General features: G+C 47.1%; 3 protein-coding genes across 3 annotated transcripts; all 3 read right to left on the minus strand.

Annotated features, from left to right (window-relative positions):
* Positions 1-5,800: 5,800 nt before the first annotated feature.
* LOC121151729 (olfactory receptor 1361-like) lies at positions 5,801-6,742 on the minus strand. Its single transcript, XM_040973476.1, has one exon. The coding sequence runs from the start codon at positions 6,740-6,742 to the stop codon at positions 5,801-5,803; it is 942 nt and encodes a 313-aa protein (XP_040829410.1).
* Positions 6,743-13,946: 7,204 nt separating this feature from the next.
* Positions 13,947-14,885, minus strand: LOC121151885 (olfactory receptor 1361-like). The gene has a single exon (XM_040973738.1). The coding sequence runs from the start codon at positions 14,883-14,885 to the stop codon at positions 13,947-13,949; it is 939 nt and encodes a 312-aa protein (XP_040829672.1).
* A 3,865-nt stretch (positions 14,886-18,750) lies between these two features.
* Positions 18,751-21,854, minus strand: LOC121151886 (olfactory receptor 1F1-like). Its single transcript, XM_040973740.1, has 2 exons — positions 20,936-21,854; positions 18,751-18,785 (listed from the first exon to the last, which is right to left on the minus strand). The coding sequence occupies exons 1-2, from the start codon at positions 21,852-21,854 to the stop codon at positions 18,751-18,753; spliced, it is 954 nt and encodes a 317-aa protein (XP_040829674.1).
* Positions 21,855-23,075: the final 1,221 nt, after the last annotated feature.

Consider the following 23,075-nt stretch of genomic DNA (forward strand, 5'->3'; position numbering starts at 1 on the left):
GAATGGTTGTTAACAGCACAACCCAAATATCCTTATGCTGGAGCGGTGGCTGTGAAAGCATAGGTTTCTCACGCACACACGTACGGGGGACAGTGAGGCCTGTGGGGGAGGTGGGGCAAGGAGCCTCTCAAACACCAGAGCCCTTGGGAAGCTGCAGGAGAACTAAGTGCCCCATTACAGGCCCCATCACCAATTGAATAGCAAGAAAATCAAGATTCTGCAGAAGCAGCAGCAAAAGTTAGGGGCTGGGGATCTCATCCTCCAGGGCTGGCTTTCACACAACAGCACAGATCCCTGGGGGACCTAAGAATCTAGGAAAAAAGTGGGACACTTGTAAAAGATTTCCAGGTTGTTTTAAGTCATTTTGAAATATGTGTATACTAACTGAGCCAAAATAATGCAAATAGAAGGCAAATTGTAGTTAGGAGTGATTAACAAATTGCTTTAAGATTTCAGAGGTAATTTAACAGTAAGTATCAATGCTTTACTTAGCTATAACAAAAAATGCAAAATTATCACCTTTAAAAAAACAAAAGCTGGCTAATCCTCTGCCTACAGTGCTGTCATCACTTAGGGTCACTGGTTTATGTCCCGACTGCTCCACTTCCCATCCAGCTGTTGATGCACCTGAGGAAGCAGTGGCCCAGGTGCTTGGACCCGGCCCCAGGTGGGAGGTCCAGAAGCAGCGTCAGACCCCTGGCATTGACGCCCAGCTCTGGCCTTGGCAGCCATTTGGGGAATAAACCAGTGGATGGATTATCTCTCAGTCTCTGTAATTTTTTTTTAAGATTGTTATTGGAAAGTCATACAGAGGAGGAGGAGATACAGAGGAAGATCTGTCTGATGGTTCACTCCCCAAGTGGCCACAGTTGCAGCTGTGCCAATCCGAAACCAGGAGCATGGAGCCTCTTCCAGGTCTCCCACATGGGTGCAGGGTCCCAAGGCTTTGGGCCGTCCTTGACTGCTTTCCCAGGCCCTAAGCAGGGAGCTGGATGGGAAGCGAGGCTGCTGGGATTAGGACAAGCGCCCATATGGGATCCCAGCACATTCAAGGCAAGGGAGGACTTCAGTAGCTAGGCTACTGCGCCAGGCCCAATCTGTCTTAATTTGAGATAGAACAAATTCTTAAAATAAGAGAAAACACACAAGACAAAAATCCAACTCTGACAGCAACTATAAATCAAAAACCTCCATCCCTTAAAGCTGCAGCTCTAGACACAGCCCACAGTGTTGGGGACAAGAGAAGTCAAACTCCCAAACATACTACAGTGACAGTGACTTCTGAGTTATGGGTTAATCTTCCTGAAAGGGCTCTGGGAGGTGGCATTGGAACCATTCAGACCAGAAAGATGGCCAGAACCGAGAACTTTGAGATAAAGAACAGTGAATGGCTGACAGACAAAAGACTTCCAGCTTACCAGTCGTGTAAGAATTATAGGTTCAACATGATGTCATTTTTCTCAGTGTGTTAAGTGTCCAATTTGGCAAAAGTGGGATGACATCGCTTGACACTGTGACCAAAATGTTTCCAAAAAATGTTATATTCTTTGACCCATCCATGTTTCCCATGCACAAAGATGTCAATTTTAAAAAATGGTAACAATAAAGAACAGTTCTAAGCAACTTGGAGAGCTGACTGAATATGAAGAAATTTTTAGACTTATTTCTTTTTGTTGGAAAGGCATATTTCCAGAAAGATAGGGTGAAATATCTGCTGATTCACTCCCCAAGTGGCTGCAATGGCTAGAGCTGGGCTGAGCCAAGCCAGGAGCTTCTTCTGGGTCTCCAGACCCAGGTGCAGGATGGGAAGTGGAGCAGCCGGACACAAACCAGTGCCCATATGAGATCCCAGCAAATGCAAAGCAAGGATTTAGCCACTGGGCTACCACATTGGGTCCCATATGATGGAATATTACAAAGCTAATATCTTGGGGCCCGGCGCGGTGGCGCAAGTGGTTAAGGTCCTTGCCTTGCACGCCCGGGATCCCATATGGGCACCACTTCTAATCCTGGCAGCCCCGCTTCCCTTCCAGCTCCCTGCCTGTGGCCCAGGAAAGCAGTTGAGGACGGCCCAAAGCTTTGGGACCCAGCACCCACGTGGGAGACCCAGAAGAGGCTCCTGGCTTCGGATCGGCATAGCATCGGTTGTTGCGCTCACTTGGGGAGTGAATCATCGGACGGAAGATCTTCCTCTCTGTCTCTCCTCTCTGTATATCCTCTCTGTATATCTGCCTTTCCAATAAAAAAAATAGTAAAAATAAATCTTAAAAAAAAAAAGCTAATATCTTGAATCTTAGTTGGCAGAGTGGTCTCCACTCTTTCCATCTCTCCTAAGTCCATCTGAGTTTCACTTTCAATCCCATCACTTCCCTAAACTTTTTATCAAGGTCTGCAATGGTCTCCAGTTTTATCAAGTCCAACATTCCAGTATCAGTTGACTTCTGTGGCCTTTGTTATCCATGATCACTCCCTTCATGCACAGCTTACCTGACTTATTCAGGTGTAGGTGTGTCATGCTCTCCTGCCTTCTCACTGCTTCATGGGCTGCTCCTACTTGGTCCTCTGTGTTGGGGTGTGATCCGGTGGTTCTTAGCCATGGCTAAATGGAATAAGGTGGAGAGAGTTGTTGTTGTTTCTTTTAAAGGACTCCACTAAAGAAAGTAACACGTAATAACTTCAATGATAAAAGCATGGTAGAAAAAAGACTAAAAGTATCATATTACACCACATGGAATGGTAGAGAAGAATTGAGTTCAATTCCAAATATAGTACAGAGTAGGGAGTCACAGCCAAGAAGAGGACAGAGTAAGCACAGCAAAGCATTGCAGGAAGGAAAACTCCAGTTATGCTAACATAACAGCAACCTTAAAGGGTTGGAGATAATGAGACTGGCACAGTGGTGTAATAGGCTAAACCTCCACCTGCAACGCCGGCATCCTTACGGGGATCGGTTCTTGTCCTGGCTGCTCCACTTCCCATTCAGCTCCCTGCTTGTGGCTTGGGAAAACAGAGAATGGCCCAAAGTCTTGGGACCCTGCACCCATGTGGGAGAGCTGGAAGAGGCTCCTGACTCCTGGCTTCAGGTCAGCTTAGCTCCAGCCATTGCAGTCACTTGTGGAGACAACCAGAAAATCTGTCTCTCCTCTTTGCAGACCCGCCTTTCCAAAAGAGATAAATATATAAAAACAAAAAGTCCATTTCATTTAAGTGATTAAATTTATGAGCAAATGGCCACAATATTTCTGTTATCCTTCTGTTGTCCATGGAGTCAGTAGTAATGTTCCCCGTTTCATTTCTGATAGTAGTGATTTGTATCTTGTTCTTTTTTGTTGATTAGACTGAATAAAAGTTTTATTGTTCTTTTCAAAGAATTAGCTATTTAGCTGATTTTTCCTATTGATTTTATGTTTTCAATTCACTTATTTCTTTTCTTTTGCCATGTAGGTTAAGCCTCCACTTGTGCTGCTGGCATTCCCTATGAGTGCCAGTTTTAGTACCAGTTCTCCGTTCCTAATCCAGCTTCCTGATAGTGTGCTTGGGAAAGCAGTGGGCCCAGTCCCTAGACCCCTGCGCCCATCTGGGACATCTAGATGAAGCTCCCAATTCTTGGCTTCAGCCAGTCCTGGCTTTGGTGGCTATTTGGGTAGTGAACCAACAGATGGAAGATTTCTCTATCTTCCTCCTCTCTCTGTAACTCTCACTTTCAAATATATATGTAATTCTTTTTTAAAAAGCAACTAATATAACCCATCGCACCCACGACCAACAAAGAAAACTCATATGATCCTATCTATGGAAGTAGAAAAAGCATTTGATAAAAATCCAACACTATTTATGACATAAATCCTAGGAGCCAAGAACTTGACAATTAACATGTACAATAGCTTATAATTCATATTATGCTTCATCAGAAATTAGATGCTTTCTCCCTAGCATCAAAAATAAGGAACAAGAATGTCTCCTGTCACCAGCCCTATTCCACATCACCCTGGGCTTCCGAAGTAACGCAATAGGACGAGAAAATGAAATAGGCTTCTAATGAGTTCAGGGCATGGCGGTAAGCATCAATAAAAAGCAAGCAACTGAAGAAAAGGAACAACCATACAGTTCATATTTTCCAGCTGAAGATCACATCTCCATGTGCGATGTGTCTTGTAAAAACACACACATACACACACACACACACACACACACACACACACAAACTGCACTTCAGTCTGATCAAGCCTCTGATCCAAATTCCATTTAAAGGAAATATAGGGAACAGAGGAACATTTTAAATGACATGATGGAGATATGCTTATTAAAATGTAGGCTCGGGGTCAGCATGGTAGACTAGCAGCTAAAGTCCTAGCCTTTGCACATGCCAGGATCCCATATGGGCGTCAGTTCATGTCCTGGTGGCCCTGCTTCCCATCCAGCTCCCTGCCTGTGGCCTGGGAACGCAATCGAGGACGGCCCAAAGCTTTGGGACCCTACACCTGTGTGGGAGACCCGGAAGAGGCTCCTGGTTCCCAGCTTTGGATCGGCACAGCACCATTGCGCTCACTTGGGGAGTAAATCATCAGATGGAAGATCTTCCTCTCTGTCTCTCCTCCCTTCTTTGTATATCTGACTTTCTAAAAATATAGTAATAACAATAATACTGACTGGGGATATTATTAAGAGCAAAAAATCCACACGGAAAGGGGAGGGCAGTATGAGGAGAGAACAGAAAACATGTTTGAAGAAATAATGCTAAAAATTTCTTACATTTATTATAAAAACTGATCATTATACATCCAGGAAACTCATTTAAATTCAAGTAGGAGAAATACAGCAGATCCAAAATCAGATATATAACAGATACATAACAGATATATAACAAGACAAAGATGAGGATCCCTGCACAGTAGCCTAGTGGTGAAGGTCCTCGCCTTGCATGTGCTGGGATCCCACTTGAGTGCCAGTTCATATACTGACTGCTTTAAAAACAATTAATTAATTAAAAAAAATTTTAAGATAAAAAACCAGGGCCCGGCACCGTGGCCTAACAGCTTATGTCCTCTCCTTGAACACACCAGGATCCCATATGGGCACCACTTCTAATCCCAGCAGCTCCACTTCCCATCCAGCTCCCTGCTTGTAGCCTGGGAAAGCAGCTGAGGACGGCCCAAAGGTTTGGGACCCTGCACCCGTGTGGGAGACCCAGAAGAGGTCCCTGGCTCCTGGCTGCGGATCCGCGCAGCACCGGCCATTGCGGTTACTTGGGGAGTTAATCATCAGACGAAGATCTTCCTCTCTGTCTCTCCTCCTCTCTGTATATCTAACTTTATAATGAAAATAAATTAATTTTTTAAAAAGATCAAAAACCAGATAAGGATAATATAATCAACTTCATATATTTGTCATTTTTTATTTTGTAGAGATTTATTTATATTTATTTGACAGATTTTACAGAGAAGGAGAAATAGAGAGACAGGGATCTTCCATGCATTGGTTCACTCCCCTAAATGGCCACAACAGCCAGAGCCGAGCCAGTCGAAAAGCCAGGAGCCAGGAGTTCCCCTTTTGAAGAAGCTCGTATCACGCAAGCAGCCCTTCACCTGAGCATGTTATAGCGGGTTCTGCTGGAGGACACTGAAGACCGGAACAGTCACGCCACCAGACTGAGGGGGGCTCTTTCCATCTTTAGCCTGAGAAACTCGTATCAAGAGTTGTTTTCTCCCAAAATGGACAGGAGTTTTCTCTTACACAGACAAATGTGAAGCCATATACAGTAGAGAGAAGTCTTTGAAGTAATAGTTCCCTCTGTACCACATCATTGAGGAAAAAGAAATTTCATGGTAATTAGTTTGCCAAGAGCACGTTTCATGTCTTTGTTCCTCCAACTGTAGACGAAAGGGTTCATCATGGGGGTCACCACTGCGAACATCACAGCAGATGCTATATCATTTTCCGCTGAATGTGAGGATGACGGGCTGAAGTACAGAAATATGATGGTGCCATAGAAGAGAAACACCACGGCCAGGTGGGAGCTGCAGGTGGAGAAGGCTTTCCACCTGCCCCCAACGGAGGGCACTCTCAGCACAGCACCAGCAATGAAGACATAGGACACCAGGATGCAGACAAAAGGGGCGATCATGACCAGCCCTGCTTCAAACAGAATCATCACCTCGTTGAGGTGTGTGTCCGAGCAGGAGAGTTTCAGGAGAGGAGTGACATCACAGAAGAAGTGGGGGATTGCATTGTCCCCACAAAACGAGAGTCGCGCCATCAGCAGGGTGTGCAATAGCATGTCCATGTTCGACATGACCCATGACCCAGCAACCATCAGGACACAGAGCTGATGGGTCATCTTTGTTGTGTAATGCAGAGGGTGGCACACAGCCACAAAACGGTCATAGGCCATCACAGCCAGGAGGAAATTGTCCATGTCCACAAACAAGAAAACAAAATACATCTGAGTGAGACAGCCAGAGAAGGAGATGGCCTGAGTCCCAAGGACGTGATTGGCCAGCATCTTGGGGACGGTGGTGGAGGAGAAGCAGACATCCACGAAGGACAGGTTACTGAGGAAGAAGTACATGGGGGTGTGCAGGCGCGTGTCAGTGCTGATGGCCAGGAGGATGAGCAGGTTGCCCAGGACCGTGGCCAGGTACATGCTCAGGAAGAGCACGAACAGCAGCTGCTGCTGCTGCGGGTGCCGGGAGAGCCCCAGGAGGAGGAACTGGGAGACGCTGGACTGGTTGGCCCCGCTCATGGGGTTGGGCATGGATACACAGAACATAAAGAGAGGTCAGAAACGTAGACTATGGGGGTGTGAATGCCACCAATCAAGCTCCAGGTGTGGCCATGTACTAGAAAATGTGTACTGAAGTTGATCAGTCAGTATCTGCTCCTAGTCCATGCACCACCTCTCAACACCTGATCCTAGATGCCACCTACTTTTAGACCAGGCACGTGGATTGCCCTTCTCTTAAGCGCGCTGGCCTCCCAGCACTCTCAAACTTTCTCTCACTCCACAGTAAGGACAGGAGGAAGGTTAAACTCATCTTTATCCTAAACTCAAGCAGATGGGAGTCTAGGTTCTCACTACACCTCACTGAATGGGGAAGATTTGGGCGGTTCTTCCAAGAACATTCTCATTGGTAAAGAAATACTGACATTTCCACATTAAATCATACCTGGAGGTGTTTGTGAGATGGTCATTCTGTACCCTCCCCCTCAGAAGATCTGGTCACTTTTCCTCTTTAGTCTAAGGATTGCAAAGCCTGCAGAGCACAGGCAGGTTTACAGCCTCTGCCCTCCGAGCCAGAAGATGTCTGGGGGAGTCAGACAGGTGTTTTCAGGAGTCTGCATGGCCGCTGGGACCAGACTCCCCCAGAGCCTTGTTAGTAACAAGCAGAAAGTACTTGTCCCATTTTCTGGTCCCTGTGGACTACATTGCTTATGTAAGTCTTGGGTCAGAACTTACAGAGATAGCAATCTGGATGGAAACAGCTTCAAGAGAAAACTCCCTCAAATTTCAAACTACACTGCCTTCCTGACCTTGACTTTATTTCTGTAGGTTTTGAATAGTCAGTTGTGAAAGGGTTGGGATCAGTGCAGGGTTATCTGAATGACCATCTCATTTTGTTCTCCTGTCTGGTCATCTCCTACGGAAAGACAGAGATCCTAGGGGCAGAGCATGGCAAAGTTATACTTAATTCCTTAAAGCACTGGGTGTAAAGAAAAAACATTTATAATGTTGCAAAAAGAGCAACTTCAAGTAGTACATAACACACCGCCATTGAGGAGACTGCTCCCCTTCAGTAGCCTTCCTTGAGGATGGCTTCCCATGTCACGTGCTACACTTTACTAAAAATAGGCCTCTGATCCACAGACCACCCAGGATGTCCATCAGCTCCTTCCAGGAACAAATTGTGATTGGACTATGGAACCTGGAACCGGCACTGAAAGGCGACAGGTCATCCTAAGTATAATAAAAATCCAGATGCAACATTCCATTGGCTATTGCACAGGTGAAGAAGCAAAAGTCTAAAGTAAGATTTAAAACATGAAACGACAGAGAGGAATAGAGGTGAGTAGAAGAAATGTGGAGAGCTGTCCAGTCCAGGGCTCCAATCACTTTCTGATGATTGGCTGAGTCATGGCATCCTTCACTGAGCAGCAAGTAGCAAGCAAGTCTTGCCGAGCCAAGCATAAAATAGTTCTGTGAAATTAGCAATGAGTGTTGTTTCAGACTCTTTTTTCCATCTTCTAACAGAATTCCACAGCCTGGATGATGTGTAAAGCACAGATTTATGTGACTCTCAGTTCTGAAAGGTGGTAACTAAACGGGAGCTGCATACAGTGAAGGTCTTTCTGAGGAAAGAAATTGCATGGCAAGAGAAAGTTAGCAAGGGAGAGACAGCAAGCAGTCTGTCGGCTGAATGAATTATTTTTATGAGAAACCCACCTCCAAGATAATGGTATTACTACATTCGTGACATAAGAACCCCTAGAACCTACTCATCTGGAAGGGGAAAACCCCTTCATACTGTCACATTGGTCATCAGGGCTCCAACTTAAGGATTTTGGAGGACATATTGAACTACAGCACATACCATTACACCACTGTGCCGCTGGAGAACCAGACCACACAGCAGGTGGGTGGCCCACACGGAGCCAAACACAGGTCTGATCGGCATACTGACACTGCTGCTACCTCCAAGCCTAAATGTTGCAGCTCAAGGCATGGACACAGCTTTACCAGACGTGGGCTAGTGAAGCCACTGCTAGTGCTGCCATGGCCAGGGAAAGATCACCCTGCCCTCCCCTTTTCTCAGTAAAAGAATCAAGGGTATCTGAGGTGCATTCACGTGTCCACATATTGGCTGCGAAAGCAGCTGGTGTATAAGGCATCCAGGCTGCTTGTAGGGTGAGGCAGGCTCTCACCACAAGAATCATGAGGTTGACGGTTACCTAAGCTGAGCAAGGGGATGTGGAACTTGGGAAGCAAAGAAGCCTGAGGAATGACCACAGTATTCAACCCTGTACTGCACAACAACCTCCACACCCCTGCACAACGTGCTCCTCAGTGGGAAAGCAATCTGCCGGCCTGCCATAACGCAACCATCACCATCCTCACAGCAGGAACACGACTCACAATCCTACACGATACGGCGTCCAGGTACACAACCAGGATCGCCTCTGCTCCCATCATAATCCATCACGCTGGACTGGAACTTCTGAGACAAACCTAGAAACTAACCAGTAACTACACAGCCTGTGTATACGCCACCACAGCGGGAGTCCAGGGAAACAGCTGACAATGGAAATCATGCACAAGGAGATGTCTAAAGGCACATGCTGAAAAAAGAACGTATACATTTCAAAATCCTGTGTCCCCAAATAGATTTTTAAAATCCATTTACTATAATCTTTTTTTTAATTTTATTTATTTTTATAGAAAGTCAGATATACCAAGAGGAAGAGAGACAGATCTTCCATCTGCTGGCTCACTCCCCAAGTGGCTGAGCTGATCCAAAGCCAGGAGCCAGCAACCTCTTCCAGGTCTTCCACCCGGATACAAGGTCCCAAGCTTTTGGGCCGTTCTTGACTGTTTTCCCAGGCCACAAGCAGGGAGCTGGATAAGAGCTGCTAAGGACACAAACCAGCATCCATATGGGATCCCAGCAGGTGCAAGGCAAGGACTTTAGCTGCTAGGCTACTGCACTGGACCCTACCATAAACTTTTGAAGTAGCATTGAGTAGGAGTAGCTGGTAACACAGCAGGTCAAATATGAAAGGCAGCTACAAAATGAGTCACACAAAAAAACCATTTCACTATGTCCATAAGGTCAATTATTTGCAGGTATTATGTATAAATAAATACCAATGAATCCCTTAGATACCAGCCTTACCCTGTGCTATTAGTTACCCACACTTACCCTTGTTTCAGTTACCAAATTATTCCAAACCTGGATAATAGAAAACAGCAAACATCTATCACACAGACCGTGTGGTCAGGATGTTGGTCATGGTTTAGCTGAGTGGTTCCGGGTCAGGTTTCCACATGAGGCAGCAGGTAAGCTGGCTTCAGGGGCTCAGTCCTCGAGACTGGCTTGGGCTGCACCTCCAACTCCAAGAGAGCTCCTTCACTTCACAGCTGCTCCCCGGACCTCTCCACTGAGCTAATGTCCTCACACAGAAGAGCTGGTGTTCCCTCAGCCTTCATATTCATCCCCCGGGCAACACAGGAAGGGATTATACAAGGTCAGGTCCTAGGAAGCCACCTTGGCAACCAGCCGTCATGCCCGTTACTAGTGGGGACCTTCTTAGAGACCACGTTTGCAGGATGACAACTTAGTGAATAGACCCACACACCCCTCACACACATTCTGTGACTCCTTCAACCTCACATTGGTTAAGCATCTCTTTCTGTCCACTAGCTGAACTTTCTTCACTTACATACACTCATGTATCCATGCTCACCACAGATTTTTCCACCAATGTCATCTTGTGCAAAGTGCTGCCTGGGATGTCATAAACCTGACACTGGGAGAGGCTTACCAGCCCACCACTTCTCAAATGCACTTACATTAAGAACCAAGCTTCCAGCACGTGAACCTGTAGGGGACAGAGCGGGGAGAAGTCAGAGCCTGTGCTCTGAGAGGGGCTGGATCCACGAGCACTGACTGGGGTTTGCACTGCCAGCCCCCCAGCCCATGTTACAGGACATCCACATTGCACATGAGACATTCAGCCCCTCCAGTCCTATCTCTGGAACCTCAGAAGTTCAAAATGGAGGGGCAGGTGGGTCAGGGCCTGGATAGTGAGGGACCCGGAAAATATCCATGGCTCAGGTTTGGTAAGCACCAACCCTGGGATACCTATTCCTGTATTGGACAGAAACGCCTGAGGCAGCAGCCACAGTGAAGAACAACAATCACGCCCGGGTCCCAACCTGCGGTACCTGTAGTAAAGACAGCAAGACAACTGCCAACCAAGGTCCCAACCTTGCCTATCTAACCAGATGCAACGGCATCAAACAGGAAAAAGGAGATCAGCACTAGCGCAGGTAAGCAACAACTGGGATGTCACCACCCTGACCCGGGGCACGTGCAGCACTCTAACAAGAAAAGCAGATTTGGAAGGGCTTCTAATAACAGATATAAAACCTTACACAGTAAATGTTAAACCCCCACAGGTAATCCAGCATTTTATATAGAATGTGATCAAATTTATAGATGAATAGATATAAGTACATTGATTATTGTGCAAAGGAGATTAACTGGATATAAATGCACAAAGTATTTATTGAGGTTTATTCAATGATGTGATTATTACAAATGTAGACTACCTTCATAATTTTTTATAATTTTCTAAAACATTCTATCACAAGGATGTATTTAAACTGTATAATAAAACTATATTCAGAATCGCTGTGAGGTGGACATCTTCCCAGGAGAGTCTGAGCTCCGAATGGTTTCTTAGTGGACACACAGAAAGTAAGCCATTCTAATGAAAAACCATCTGCAGCTGGCATTGTTGCACAGTGGGTAAAGCCTCCACCGACACCACCAACATCACATACAGGCAGCAGTTCTTGTCTAGGCTATTCATTTCTTGTTATTCTGTTTGTTTGTTTGTTTGTTTTATGCTATTCATTTCTGATCCAGATTCCTGCTAAAGACCTGAGACAGCAGCAAAAGACGACTCTGCCCTGCGTGTGGGGGCCCAGAGGAACCTCCTGGCCTGGCCCAGCACTGTCCGGAACGGCTGGCCCAGCACTGTCCGGAACGGCTGGCCCAGCACCAGCCATTACGACCACTTAAGGAGTAAACCAGCCAGAGAGAAAATCTCTCTCTATCCCTGCCCTGTGTGTGTGTGTGTATAACTTTCAAAACAAATGCTTAAAAAAGAAACCATCTCACGTTGAATATATAATCCTTTTCTTAATTCACACAACTAGTTAAAGATAACATCTGGTATTTAACCAGCAAACCCGCACCACAAATAAGCCCAATACATGGCTTTTATCACTGAACAATTAGGACAGGAGCTGACAAGGGATGGAAAGGGCAAAGGTAGCACACACACTATCCACAACAACACATGATCTTCTCACACCAGGGCGTGGCTGACACGCTGCAGCAGGGAGTTCTGGGGTGTTTCCTCAAGAAGCAGGACAGGTGGGATCTGTGGCAGAAAAGGCCAGAGTTACTGTGCAGAAAGAGGGACGTGATCAAAGGTTCCTGCTGCTGAAGGGACTCCCAGCAGTCGCCCATGGAAATGCTCCTGAGACAAAGCGGTGTGAGCCTGCTGGCGACTGTCGCATAGTCTACACTTGTAGTGAGTTTGCTCTGCTCAAGTTGGGGATCATCTAAATAAGGTATCATATGTCCATGTCATGAAATACCCTACAACTGTAAATATTACATTTCTAATGTATTGGATATCCTAGAAATAATAAGTAAAAAATCAGGATACAAAATTGCATAGATGCCTTGAGGTCAGCTTTACTTAAAATCACCTTCCTACGTGCAGTTTTAACTTATTTGAAAAACAGAAAGACTGAGAAAGACAGTCGAATCGAAATCTTCATCTACTCCTCTGAATGCAACAGCCAGAGCTAAGAATGTAGTAATAATGAGACCTCGTTCCCCTCGAGGAGAAAAATACATAATGTAAAAACGTCCTGGGGGGCATCTGAGCAATATTCAATAACTCTCTGGATCAGTGTTGTGGTGCAGCACACTAAGCCACAGCATGCCATGCCAGTGTGCCAACTTCTGATCCAGCTCCCACCTAATGCTCTGGGAAAGCAATGGAAGATGAACCCTGCCACCAAGTGGGAAACCAGAACGGAATTCCTGGCTTCTAGCACAGCTACAGCCACTTGAGGAGTGGACTAGTAGATGGAAGACATTGTTCCTCTCTCTCTCTCTAACTATTTTAAAACAACTAAATAGCCTGCTGATGTGTGGCTCCACTGGTAAAATACTTGTCTAGCATGCTAGTGGTTGCAGGTTTGCTCCTGTGCTCCCTAGAACTGATTACAATGGAAGGAATTGGAAAGATGCCCAGGACACATTGGTAGCCAGTGCTCTCCATGAGAAATAACTAAATAAATCTTAAACAAAACAAAAACAATGAGTTTAAATAAATGGCAGGATCAGACCTGGATAAACCCCTCCTTTTTTGTCTTAGCAAGTCTGCTCTCTCATCAAACATTCTCACCCAAGTGTGTGCAGTGTGACAAAGCAGACAGCCCTGTTACTCAAGAGCTGAGCACGGACATTAAACTCTGCAGAGATGACACTGAATTTCACAGAATGTCAGGTTCAAAAAAAGGCCATTCGTTGACTGTGGTGGAGTCAGAAACAGCAATCACATTGAAGCTCAACACATGAATATCATCCCAGCCACAAACATGATCAAATATCCCTGAAAGCTGACCACATGAGCAGCCCTGCTTCTTTGCCAAAGACCTTTACCTAATCTTCTTTCATTCTAGATAAAAATATATTAAATTATTCAGTAAAAATTAGTGTTGCTATAAAGAGACTACTAATCCAGATCCAAAAGGCAGCTCCTAGTTCCTCAACAGCATCCACACACACAATCCTGAAATTCCTCGCAGGCATCTTCTTACTGAGATCCCTACTGTTCCACAACACAGTATGTTCTCACTTTTCTAGAGAAACAAACACAATACCCTGAATGGCCACGTTAGCCAGCTGCAATCTGGGTGTGCTGAGGTAGAAAGAGAAGAACAGAATCATCAAGCCATTTTATTAAAGTCGTTCTTTCCATCTCGAACCTAAATAATCTGTGCTAAGACCTTTATACTCTAAAGATGAATAGTATCAGTTTCCTTTACAAAATATAAACTTCCCACTTGAGAAAAATAAAAATGTAAATTTCTTAGTGATGAATTGTTTGCTTTCTCTGGATGATTTTCTTGGCCTATGACATTATTAAGTGAAGAAAAATCTCATGGTAACTACTTTTCCAAGAGCAATTTTTATATCTTTATTCCTCAGGCTGTAAATAAAAGGGTTCATCATGGGGGTCACCACTGCGAACATCACAGCAGATGCTATAACGTTCTCAGATGAGTGTGAAGATGACGGGCTGAAGTACAGAAATATGATGGTGCCATAGAAGAGAAACACCACGGCCAGGTGGGAGCTGCAGGTGGAGAAGGCTTTCCACCTGCCCCCAACGGAGGGCACTCTCAGCACAGCACCAGCAATGAAGACATAGGACACCAGGATGCAGACAAAAGGGGCGATCATGACCAGCCCTGCTTCAAACAGAATCATCACCTCGTTGAGGTGTGTGTCCGAGCAGGAGAGCTTCAGGAGAGCAGCGATTTCACAGAAGAAGTGGGGGATCGCATTGTCCCCACAAAACGAGAGTCGCGCCATCAGCAGGGTGTGCAATAGAGAATTAAGATTGGCCACAAACCATGACCCAGCAACCATCAGGACACAGAGCTGATGGGTCATCTTTGTTGTGTAATGCAGAGGGTGGCACACAGCCACAAAACGGTCATAGGCCATCACAGCCAGGAGGAAATTGTCCATGTCAGCAAACACACAAAGAAAGTACATCTGAGTGAGACAGCCAGAGAAGGAGATGGCCTGAGTCCCGAGGACGTGATTGGCCAGCATCTTGGGGACGGTGGTGGAGGAGAAGCAGACATCCACGAAGGACAGGTTACTGAGGAAGAAGTACATGGGGGTGTGCAGGCGCGTGTCAGTGCTGATGGCCAGGAGGATGAGCAGGTTGCCCAGGACCGTGGCCAGGTACATGCTCAGGAAGAGCACGAACAGCAGCTGCTGCTGCTGCGGGTGCCGGGAGAGCCCCAGGAGGAGGAACTGGGAGACGCTGGACTGGTTGGCCCTGCTCATCCCACTGAGCATGGATGCAGAGAAGAGAAACACACGACAGTAAAGCTGAAGCTGAGGGACTCAATTCAGCAAGGCAAGATGCAGCCATGCACATGCTAGTGGATCCTGTATTTGAGCTGCTAAGTCAGAGTCCACCCCTGGTCCCTACAGCCTCCATCACCAACCCTCAGTCCTTGACCATGACGCTCCCTTTGCACTTGAGCTTTCCATGTTCTCAACGTTCACATGAAATCCACCGGCAGGCACACACACACAGTCCTGCTCTGCCACTGTGGAGGTCTCATACCATTCCAAAGCTAAGTCTCACTGAACTTTCTCTCTGGCCTTAACAGCTCATAGAGAGAACAGACACAGCTGAGTGCCACTGTGCTCATATTGAGCTTCTTCTCTGGATTCAGAACTTTGACTACTGCTGCCTATATGGGGCAGATTCAGCAAGGGCCTTCCTCAAAGACCTGCACTCATTACAGCAAACACTGACATCCCCGCTGTGGATGCAGACACTGGCACCGGTGATGTCAAGCGCACGTCACCTTGGGGGAACTGGCCCACATTCCCCTTTGTTCTAAGGATGAAAAAGTCTTGCAAATACAGACAGCTGCTCCATGAGGGAAGAGATCTTCACAGCCTTCACCCTCGTGCAGGAAGGACGTTTTGGGGAGTCACAGGCAGGTGTTTACAGTAGCTTCGGTGGCCCCTGGGACCAGACTCCCTCAGAGCCTCATTACAGAAGAGCTCAGAGTAATTGTCCCACATCTCTGCCAATCCCTGTAGACTTGGCAATGATGGTAGAGTATATGACCTAACTTCTGCATCAGAACTGGGATACAAAACAATATGGACAGACAAGTCCCAGGGAAAATTCCGTAAGACCTCATCCTGTTCCTCCAGGCCCATTTTTACAGGTTTTTAGTCAATTACACTTTTTATTGCTATCTTCTTAATACAAATATTCATTTAATCGTGTGTGTGTGTGTAGTTTGAAAGGCTGAGCAACTGAAGGGGAGAAAGAAATCTTCTATCCTCTGGTCACTCTCTAAATGGCTACAGCAGCCAACTCTGGTCAAACCAAAGCCAGGACCCAGAAACTCTATCCATTTATTCAACATTGAGAGCAGGGTCAAATCTGAGCCATCTTCCACTTTCCCATTTGCATCAGGCAGGAATTGGCTAACAGAGTAGCTGAGACTCAACCAGGACTCTGATATGGGATATTGCTGTCCCAAGCAGTGGTTAACCCAATTAGCCACACACTGGCCCTTATACCTTTGTAAGCTTAAACACCTTGGTTATTTCATCGTTATTTGAATGAATCTTTCAGTTTCTATCTGCCCATTTACAACACATAGCTAGGGATATATCTACAAATAAAGACGGCAGGGTACTTTTCGGAGCTTTGCTTGATCCTTTAGGCATCCCAGAGTGTGTCACTGAGGGATGGGTCCCTGAGCGAGTTCACAGCATGTTGGGCCCAGGCTCCCAGAGCGGACTTCTCTGGAGACGTCTTTCCAGATCTGGGAGGGGCCTCCAGTTCCTAGACCCCCAGAGACCCAAAATATAAATCTGTGAACACTGCTTCCACACAGTTCCTCTGGGTCAAAACTCTGGTAGTAGTTCAGCCAAGTGGTTTTGGGTCAGGCGGACGGCATCTAAGTGGGACGGCATCTAAGCGGGCAGCGGCGTTCAGACCGGAGGTTGACTCGGGCTGCACGAGCCTCCTCACAGAGCTACGCGAAGGGTCCTCACAGCTGCTGTCCCCAGAGCCAGTGGTTCAGCGACACTCGGAGGGAGCCACAAATGTCTCCAAAGTGTGTAACTGGCAGATGAAGTCTGAAACACTGTGTAGTAAAACAGGTGGAGGGATACCTAGAGGACTCACAGCAAGCCACGCAAAGAGGGTTCCTGGGACCTGCCAAACGCCCAAGTTTGGTGTTCTATACCTGCTTCTTGGCGGTAAAAACAACGCGCAGTTTAGCACCGTTCCTGCAGACCTTCTGAGGAGAGGCCGCGCCAGCGCCTCAGAGCCCTGCCGAATGAGCCCCGCCCCCTCCCGTCTAATTGGGTGGCAGAACACCAACCAAAAGAAAGAATCGCTATTATTGGATAAAGCGGAGAGGCGGGGCGAAGAAAGCCAGGCAACGCAACCTCTGATTGGTCCGTTTCCGGGAGGAAGTGACACTGGCATCTGGAGAGCTTCTGGGACTTGCGCTTGCGCGTGGTACATCCGCGGGAAACTGCTGCTGATCCAAGTCTCCCAGCAGCCCCGGGTAGCACCGAGACGCAGTGCAGAATTTAGCGAGTGTCAGAGAAGCGTAAGTAATAAAGTATGCTACTCGAGGGCCCGCGCTGTGGCATAGCATGTAAGGCCACCCCCTGCGACACAGGCATTCCATCTGGACACCTGTTCGAGGCCTGGAGGAAGCTCCTGGCTTCTTCCTAGACCAGACCTCACCCTTGCAGCCATCTATCTGGGAGTGAACCAGCATTTGGAAAATCTCTCTCAAATAAATAAATAATTTTAAATGAGAAAAATTATCAAAAATTTAAAGACAAAACCAATAAGATGCAAGTTCATATTATTTCAAACCTTTAGCTGCTGAAGGGAAGTCACTGAACGAGGCAATTCAGCTAAAACCCAGGCAGGACAAGAAGTGGATTTTGACAACAGTACTGAATTTTACTTTAACTAAAGCTGGGAAAGTAATATTTTAAAATTCTTGTTTACTGATAAATAAAATAATGTGAGTTTCAACACACCTACTATTTGTTTTTTAACAACCTTTAGTGGTCTGGAAAATTTAGTTAAAAATAGCGCAATGTGGGCCCGGCGTCATGGCCTAGCAGCTAAACGTGCTGGGATCCCATATGGACGCTGGTTCTAATCCCAGCAGCTCCACTTCCCATCCAGCTCCCTACTTGTGGCGCAGGAAAGCATTTGAGGACGGCCCAAAGCCTTGGGACCCTGCACCCGCGTGGGAGACCCAGAAGAAGTTCCTGGATCCTGGCTTTGGATCGGCATAGCATCGGCCGTTGTGCTCACTTAGGGAGTGAATCATCGGACGGAGGATCTTCCTCTCTGTCTCTCCTCCTCTCTGTATATCTGACTTTCCAATAAATAAATAAATCTTTTCAAAAAATAGTGCAATATGTGTATGGGGTAGATGCTTCTCCTTTTGCCTCAGGCTTCAGTGTGGCAGCTTTAATACTTGGTGACAGAACATGATGGGAGCTCTCCCCCTTCAGGATCTTCTCCATCATATTGATTCCTTTATATACTCACTTATTCATCCAAACAATCATTGTAGCAACTAGTACATCCTGGGTGATACTGATCAAACTGGGTATGCGTGTGCAGCTACAGCCTAGTTGAGGGGTGAGGGGAGGATAAGGAGAAAAACACAAGATAACATCTTCCAGATACTGAATCCCATTGCTGCTTTGTTGGTGGTGAACATCACACACTTTCCATCACCCAGACCCAGTGCCTCATATCTGTGGTAGAGCTTTGCACAGAGGGCCCAACACAATGCCTCAGTTGGCTAATCCTTCCCTTACTAGCGCTGGGATCCCATATGGGCACCACTTCGTGTCCTGGCAGCTCCACTTCCCATCCAGCTCCCTGCCTGTGGCCTGGGAAAGCAGTCGAGGACAGCCCAAAGCCTTGGGACCCTGCACCCCTGTGGGAGACCCAGAGGGAACTCCAGGCTCCTGGCTTAGGGTCAGCTCAACTCCAGTTGTGGCCATTTGGGAAGTGAACCAGGAGATAGAAAATCTTCCTGTCTCTCCTGCCTATAAATCTGATCTGTCTTTCCAATAAAAAAATAAGTCTGTTTTAAAAATCAACCTTTCCAACAAAAATAAATGTTCACAAAAATGATTGTGAAGTGGAGGCCAACTTTTCTTTCCAGCAGATCATTTGAGCTCTAACTTTTCTAACAGAATTAGACACAGCAAGAAAAATATTATAAAAAGTTAACATCTGAAACTGAAGACAAGAATCCTCTTCTCAAGCCACAGAATTCATTGAAGCGAGTACCAAGTATATAGCTAACAAGTCCACAGTACAAGTAGCCCAGGCAATGGCTTTTACTTGAGCAATTAGAATTTAGAATTTAATTTAATTTATAATTTAGCAATTAGAATTTAAACCAAGAACAGATTGAAAGGGCAAAGGTGCCACATGCGCCACCCATGAATGAACACACGACCTGGTCGTTCCTGGGCCATGGCTGACACCACTGGAGTGAGCTTTGGAAACTTTCCACAAGTGGGAGAGGTGACTTCACCTCTTACTGAAAAAAAGAGTTGAACAAAGGAACAGGACCCAGTTCTTGTCCCTGTTGCTAAAGTGACACGCCAGTCACCCTGTGGAAATGTTCATGAAGTGGACAAAGCAATGTGAGCCTGGTGTCTGCTGCAATCAGATACAATCACACAAGGACTCTGCCAAAGTCCAACATTATCCCAATAAACTTAATACATCCATGTCATGTTATACCACACAATTGTAGATATCACATTTCTAACATAGTTAATACCATGGGAAACAGTAAATAGAAAAATCGATGTGTAAGATTGTATGCGTGCTTGCAGACCAGCTCTAGTTAAAATTTTTTTCCTATATTTTCAACTTCTTATTTATCTGTTGTATTTGAAAGGCAAAGAAACCGTTCGACAGACAAATCTTCCTCTGTTCTTTCTCTTGCCAAAATGCTTGCAATAGCCACAGCTGGGCCAGCATAAAGCCAAGAACCACAAACTCAATGCAAATCTCCACATGGGTATCAGGAACCCAGTGCTTGAGTGACCAGCTGCCACCTCCTGGATGCACAACAGCAGAAAACTGGAACTGAGGAAGAACTGAGTCAAAACTTGAGTACAGGCAGTCTGCTGTGGACATCCCAAGTGGCCACTCAACCGCTGTGCCAGAGTCCACCCCTCCTTTCAGATATTTAGCAGTGTTTTACAGGGGACTTTGACTTTCTTACATGGAATTTTTGACAGCATGTATTAGACCATTTTTGTTCACTGAACTAGTAGAAATGGGTTCACACACAGCTTGTTCAGGGGGCCTGGCTTTGCACAGGTCAGCCAAGGCACACAGTGCATGGCTGAGTCCCAAGCATCTCACACCAGTTAAGGGTCTTGAGGATGAAGCAGGAATGGAGATATGGAGAAGAAAGAACAGGCAAGCAGTTGGCTTCACGTGGATGATAAGTCCTAGAGGAGTTTTCTGAGAGAACCTGGGACAGGGACCATCAGTGTTAACTGACAAGAGTCAGCAGTCTCCACAGAGCAGGAGACCTGGGCCCGGGTCCTGAAGGCTAAGGGGGTGGAGGGACTTGCAATACAAGGAGACAACTCTTGCAAACCAGAGGTACCCTGACACTGCATAGGTCCACAAGGTGAGAGTCTTAGTGGATGAGGCCCCAGACAATCCTGAAGTATTCTTATGGTTCTGTATGGGAACCAGGCATCTGGATGAAGGACCAAGACACAGCCTTCTCAGCACAGCTTGTGGGCCCACAGAGAACGTCCAAGGCTTGTGCTTGCCAAAAGGGGCCTCAGTTTCTCTGAGCACTTTCATGGCAGTGCAGTTGGCACTAGGATGGTATATGTTAGAGCCTGCCAGGGAACCTTGAGAATAAAGGTCCGTTCCCAGCACGTCTGAGGTAACTGACTGGGATTTGCTCATGGTTCAAGGGTTCCTGGGTGGTGCAACCAACACATGCCCAGGAATGAACGCCACTGCTGGGATGCTAAGAGACTTTTCAGAAGTGAGGCACAGACATATTTAATGGGAGTCTGAGTGACGGCTCAGGACAGGCTTGGCTCTTGGGGAGAAAGGTAAAATGGAATAACTAACAAATACTATTACCTGTTTAAGGAGGTGGGGTTATCGGGCAGAGTTCCCTGTAATGTAAAGTTCCCAAGATAGAGCGTATTGCTTCTGAGTTCCTAAAGACACTTGTTGCATTTCAGTGAGCTGGAGAAAATATTTACTCCTGGGAATGCTATAAATCCATTGCACTGTCATCACAAACAGCAACGGCCGACCACCCTTCCGAGAGCCCCCTTCAAGTCCCGGTTCCTGAGGCTGTAGATGAAAGGATTCAGCAGAGGCGTCACCACCGTGTACAGCACAGTGGCTGCCGTGTCCCGCTCGGCTGAGTGCGAGGAGGAAGGGTTGAAATACACAGCAATGATGGTGCCATAGAAGAGGGAAACCACGGCCAGGTGGGAGCTGCAGGTGGAGAAGGCTTTCCACCTGCCCCCAACGGAGGGCACTCTCAGCACAGCACCAGCAATGAAGACATAGGACACCAGGATGCAGACAAAAGGGGCGATCATGACCAGGGCCCCCTCGGTAAGAATCATCACCTCGTTGAGGTGTGTGTCTGAGCAGGAGAGTTTCAGGAGAGGAGTGACATCACAGAAGAAGTGGGGGATCGCATTGTCCCCACAAAACGAGAGTCGCGCCATCAGCAGGGTGTGCAATAGAGAATTAAGATTGGCCACAAACCATGACCCAGCAACCATCAGGACACAGAGCTGATGAGTCATCTTTGTTGTGTAATGCAGAGGGTGGCACACAGCCACAAAACGGTCATAGGCCATCACAGCCAGGAGGAAATTGTCCATGTCAGTAAGATCAAAGAGGAAGTACATCTGAGTGAGACAGCCAGAGAAGGAGATGGCCTGAGTCCCAAGGACGTGATTGGCCAGCATCTTGGGGACGGTGGTGGAGGAGAAGCAGACATCCACAAAGGACAGGTTACTGAGGAAAAAGTACATGGGGGTGTGCAGGCGCGTGTCAGTGCTGATGGCCAGGAGGATGAGCAGGTTGCCCAGGACCGTGGCCAGGTACATGCTCAGGAAGAGCACGAACAGCAGCTGCTGCTGCTGCGGGTGCCGGGAGAGCCCCAGGAGGAGGAACTGGGAGACGCTGGACTGGTTGGCCCAGTTCATGGGGCTGGGCCCAGGTGAACAGCAAGCAGCAGATTTAGAAGCGTACACATGGGAGGTTGAGGTGTGTTCTGGCTCCAGGCAGGACCACGTCTGCAAGGTAGTTCTAAGACCTTCTAATCTGGACTTCCCACTCTCCATACACTCAGCTCTACTGTGTTTCCTGCTAGCCTCCTTGGCTCTCTTGTGTTTGACACTGGAAAGCACACTGACCCTCTCTGAGGGTCTCCAGTTGCACTTCTGCTCTACTCCCTCCCATCCAACTCCCCAGTGGCTCATAAAGAGGCAAGAGACATGGTTGATGATTATTGTTGGGTTCAAGGGACAAACAAGGAACTCGGGGCTCCCACTCGTGCTCACTGTATCTGGGAGAAGCACAAAATTTTTCAGTAGGACTCACGTCTTAACAAGCAAAGACTGACACCTCCACCTCCTAAAGCCGCCTCGGCCAGGCTGCTGCTGCTGCCTCCTTCCCCTTCCCCCAGCACACCTGGCCAGCATCAGTGTGGTTCTGGAAACACAGGCAGGTCCTGAGTGGTGAGGAGCGAGGCCTTATGCTCTCAGCCCTGCAAGCAGCCACAGTGCTTGGAGCAACACAGAGCAACCTTTACAGGAGTCCTCTCCACCCCTGGGAGCAGACTCCCCAAGCACCTCGTTAGAGATGAGAAGCAGAGACTTGCTTCCTCTCTCTGTCCCCTTTGGACCCACAATGAGGGCACAGACCATTACCTGTGGCTCTGGGCCTAAATGATAAGACATTAGACCTGAAGACACCTTGACATCAACATTCCCTGACTGAGTTCATAGGGCCTCTAACCTCATCGCTGGTTCTTCTGGGCCTGCGCCCACAGAGGTGGAAACTCGGCTACTCCGTTCTCCTTCCTACTTCCTTGTTCAGTTCTCTGGCTTTTTCTGTGTTTCCCATGAAACCCTGAGCTCCTCTGTGCATCTGGAGAGAGGTTTAGAGGTGACATAGCCCCTCCAGTTGACAGGACACATGGCTTTAATCCATGACCGTATTGGCAATAAAGAGAATCTGGTTGGGAGAATCCAGCACCCTATGTGATCTCAGCATCAGGCCATTCAAGGATGCCTCAACCACTCAAAGGCTGGCTCCTTCCCCAGTGGCAACTCCTGAATCCACACAGGAGCCATGTATATACCACATCCCATCCTTTCACTGTAGCTGGTGGTACCAGGTGCTTTATAAGCAGTAAAGAGACA

Source organism: Ochotona curzoniae, unplaced genomic scaffold (genome assembly GCF_017591425.1).
Source record: "Ochotona curzoniae isolate NIBS_2020 unplaced genomic scaffold, NIBS_Ocur_1.0 contig_2321, whole genome shotgun sequence".
Taxonomy (NCBI): domain Eukaryota; kingdom Metazoa; phylum Chordata; class Mammalia; order Lagomorpha; family Ochotonidae; genus Ochotona; species Ochotona curzoniae.

Excerpts from the sequence above, each read along its gene's own strand:
- LOC121151729 (XM_040973476.1), bottom strand. The coding sequence starts at position 6,742 with ATGAGCGGGGCCAACCAGTCCAGCGTCTCCCAGTTCCTCCTCCTGGGG.
- LOC121151886 (XM_040973740.1), bottom strand. The coding sequence starts at position 21,854 with ATGAACTGGGCCAACCAGTCCAGCGTCTCCCAGTTCCTCCTCCTGGGG. Across the intron at positions 18,786-20,935 it reads TCTCGGAAGGGTGGTCGGCC|AAAAGTTGGCCTCCACTTCA; the intron begins GTTGCTGTTTGT and ends TCTGCTGGAAAG.
- LOC121151885 (XM_040973738.1), bottom strand. The coding sequence starts at position 14,885 with ATGAGCAGGGCCAACCAGTCCAGCGTCTCCCAGTTCCTCCTCCTGGGG.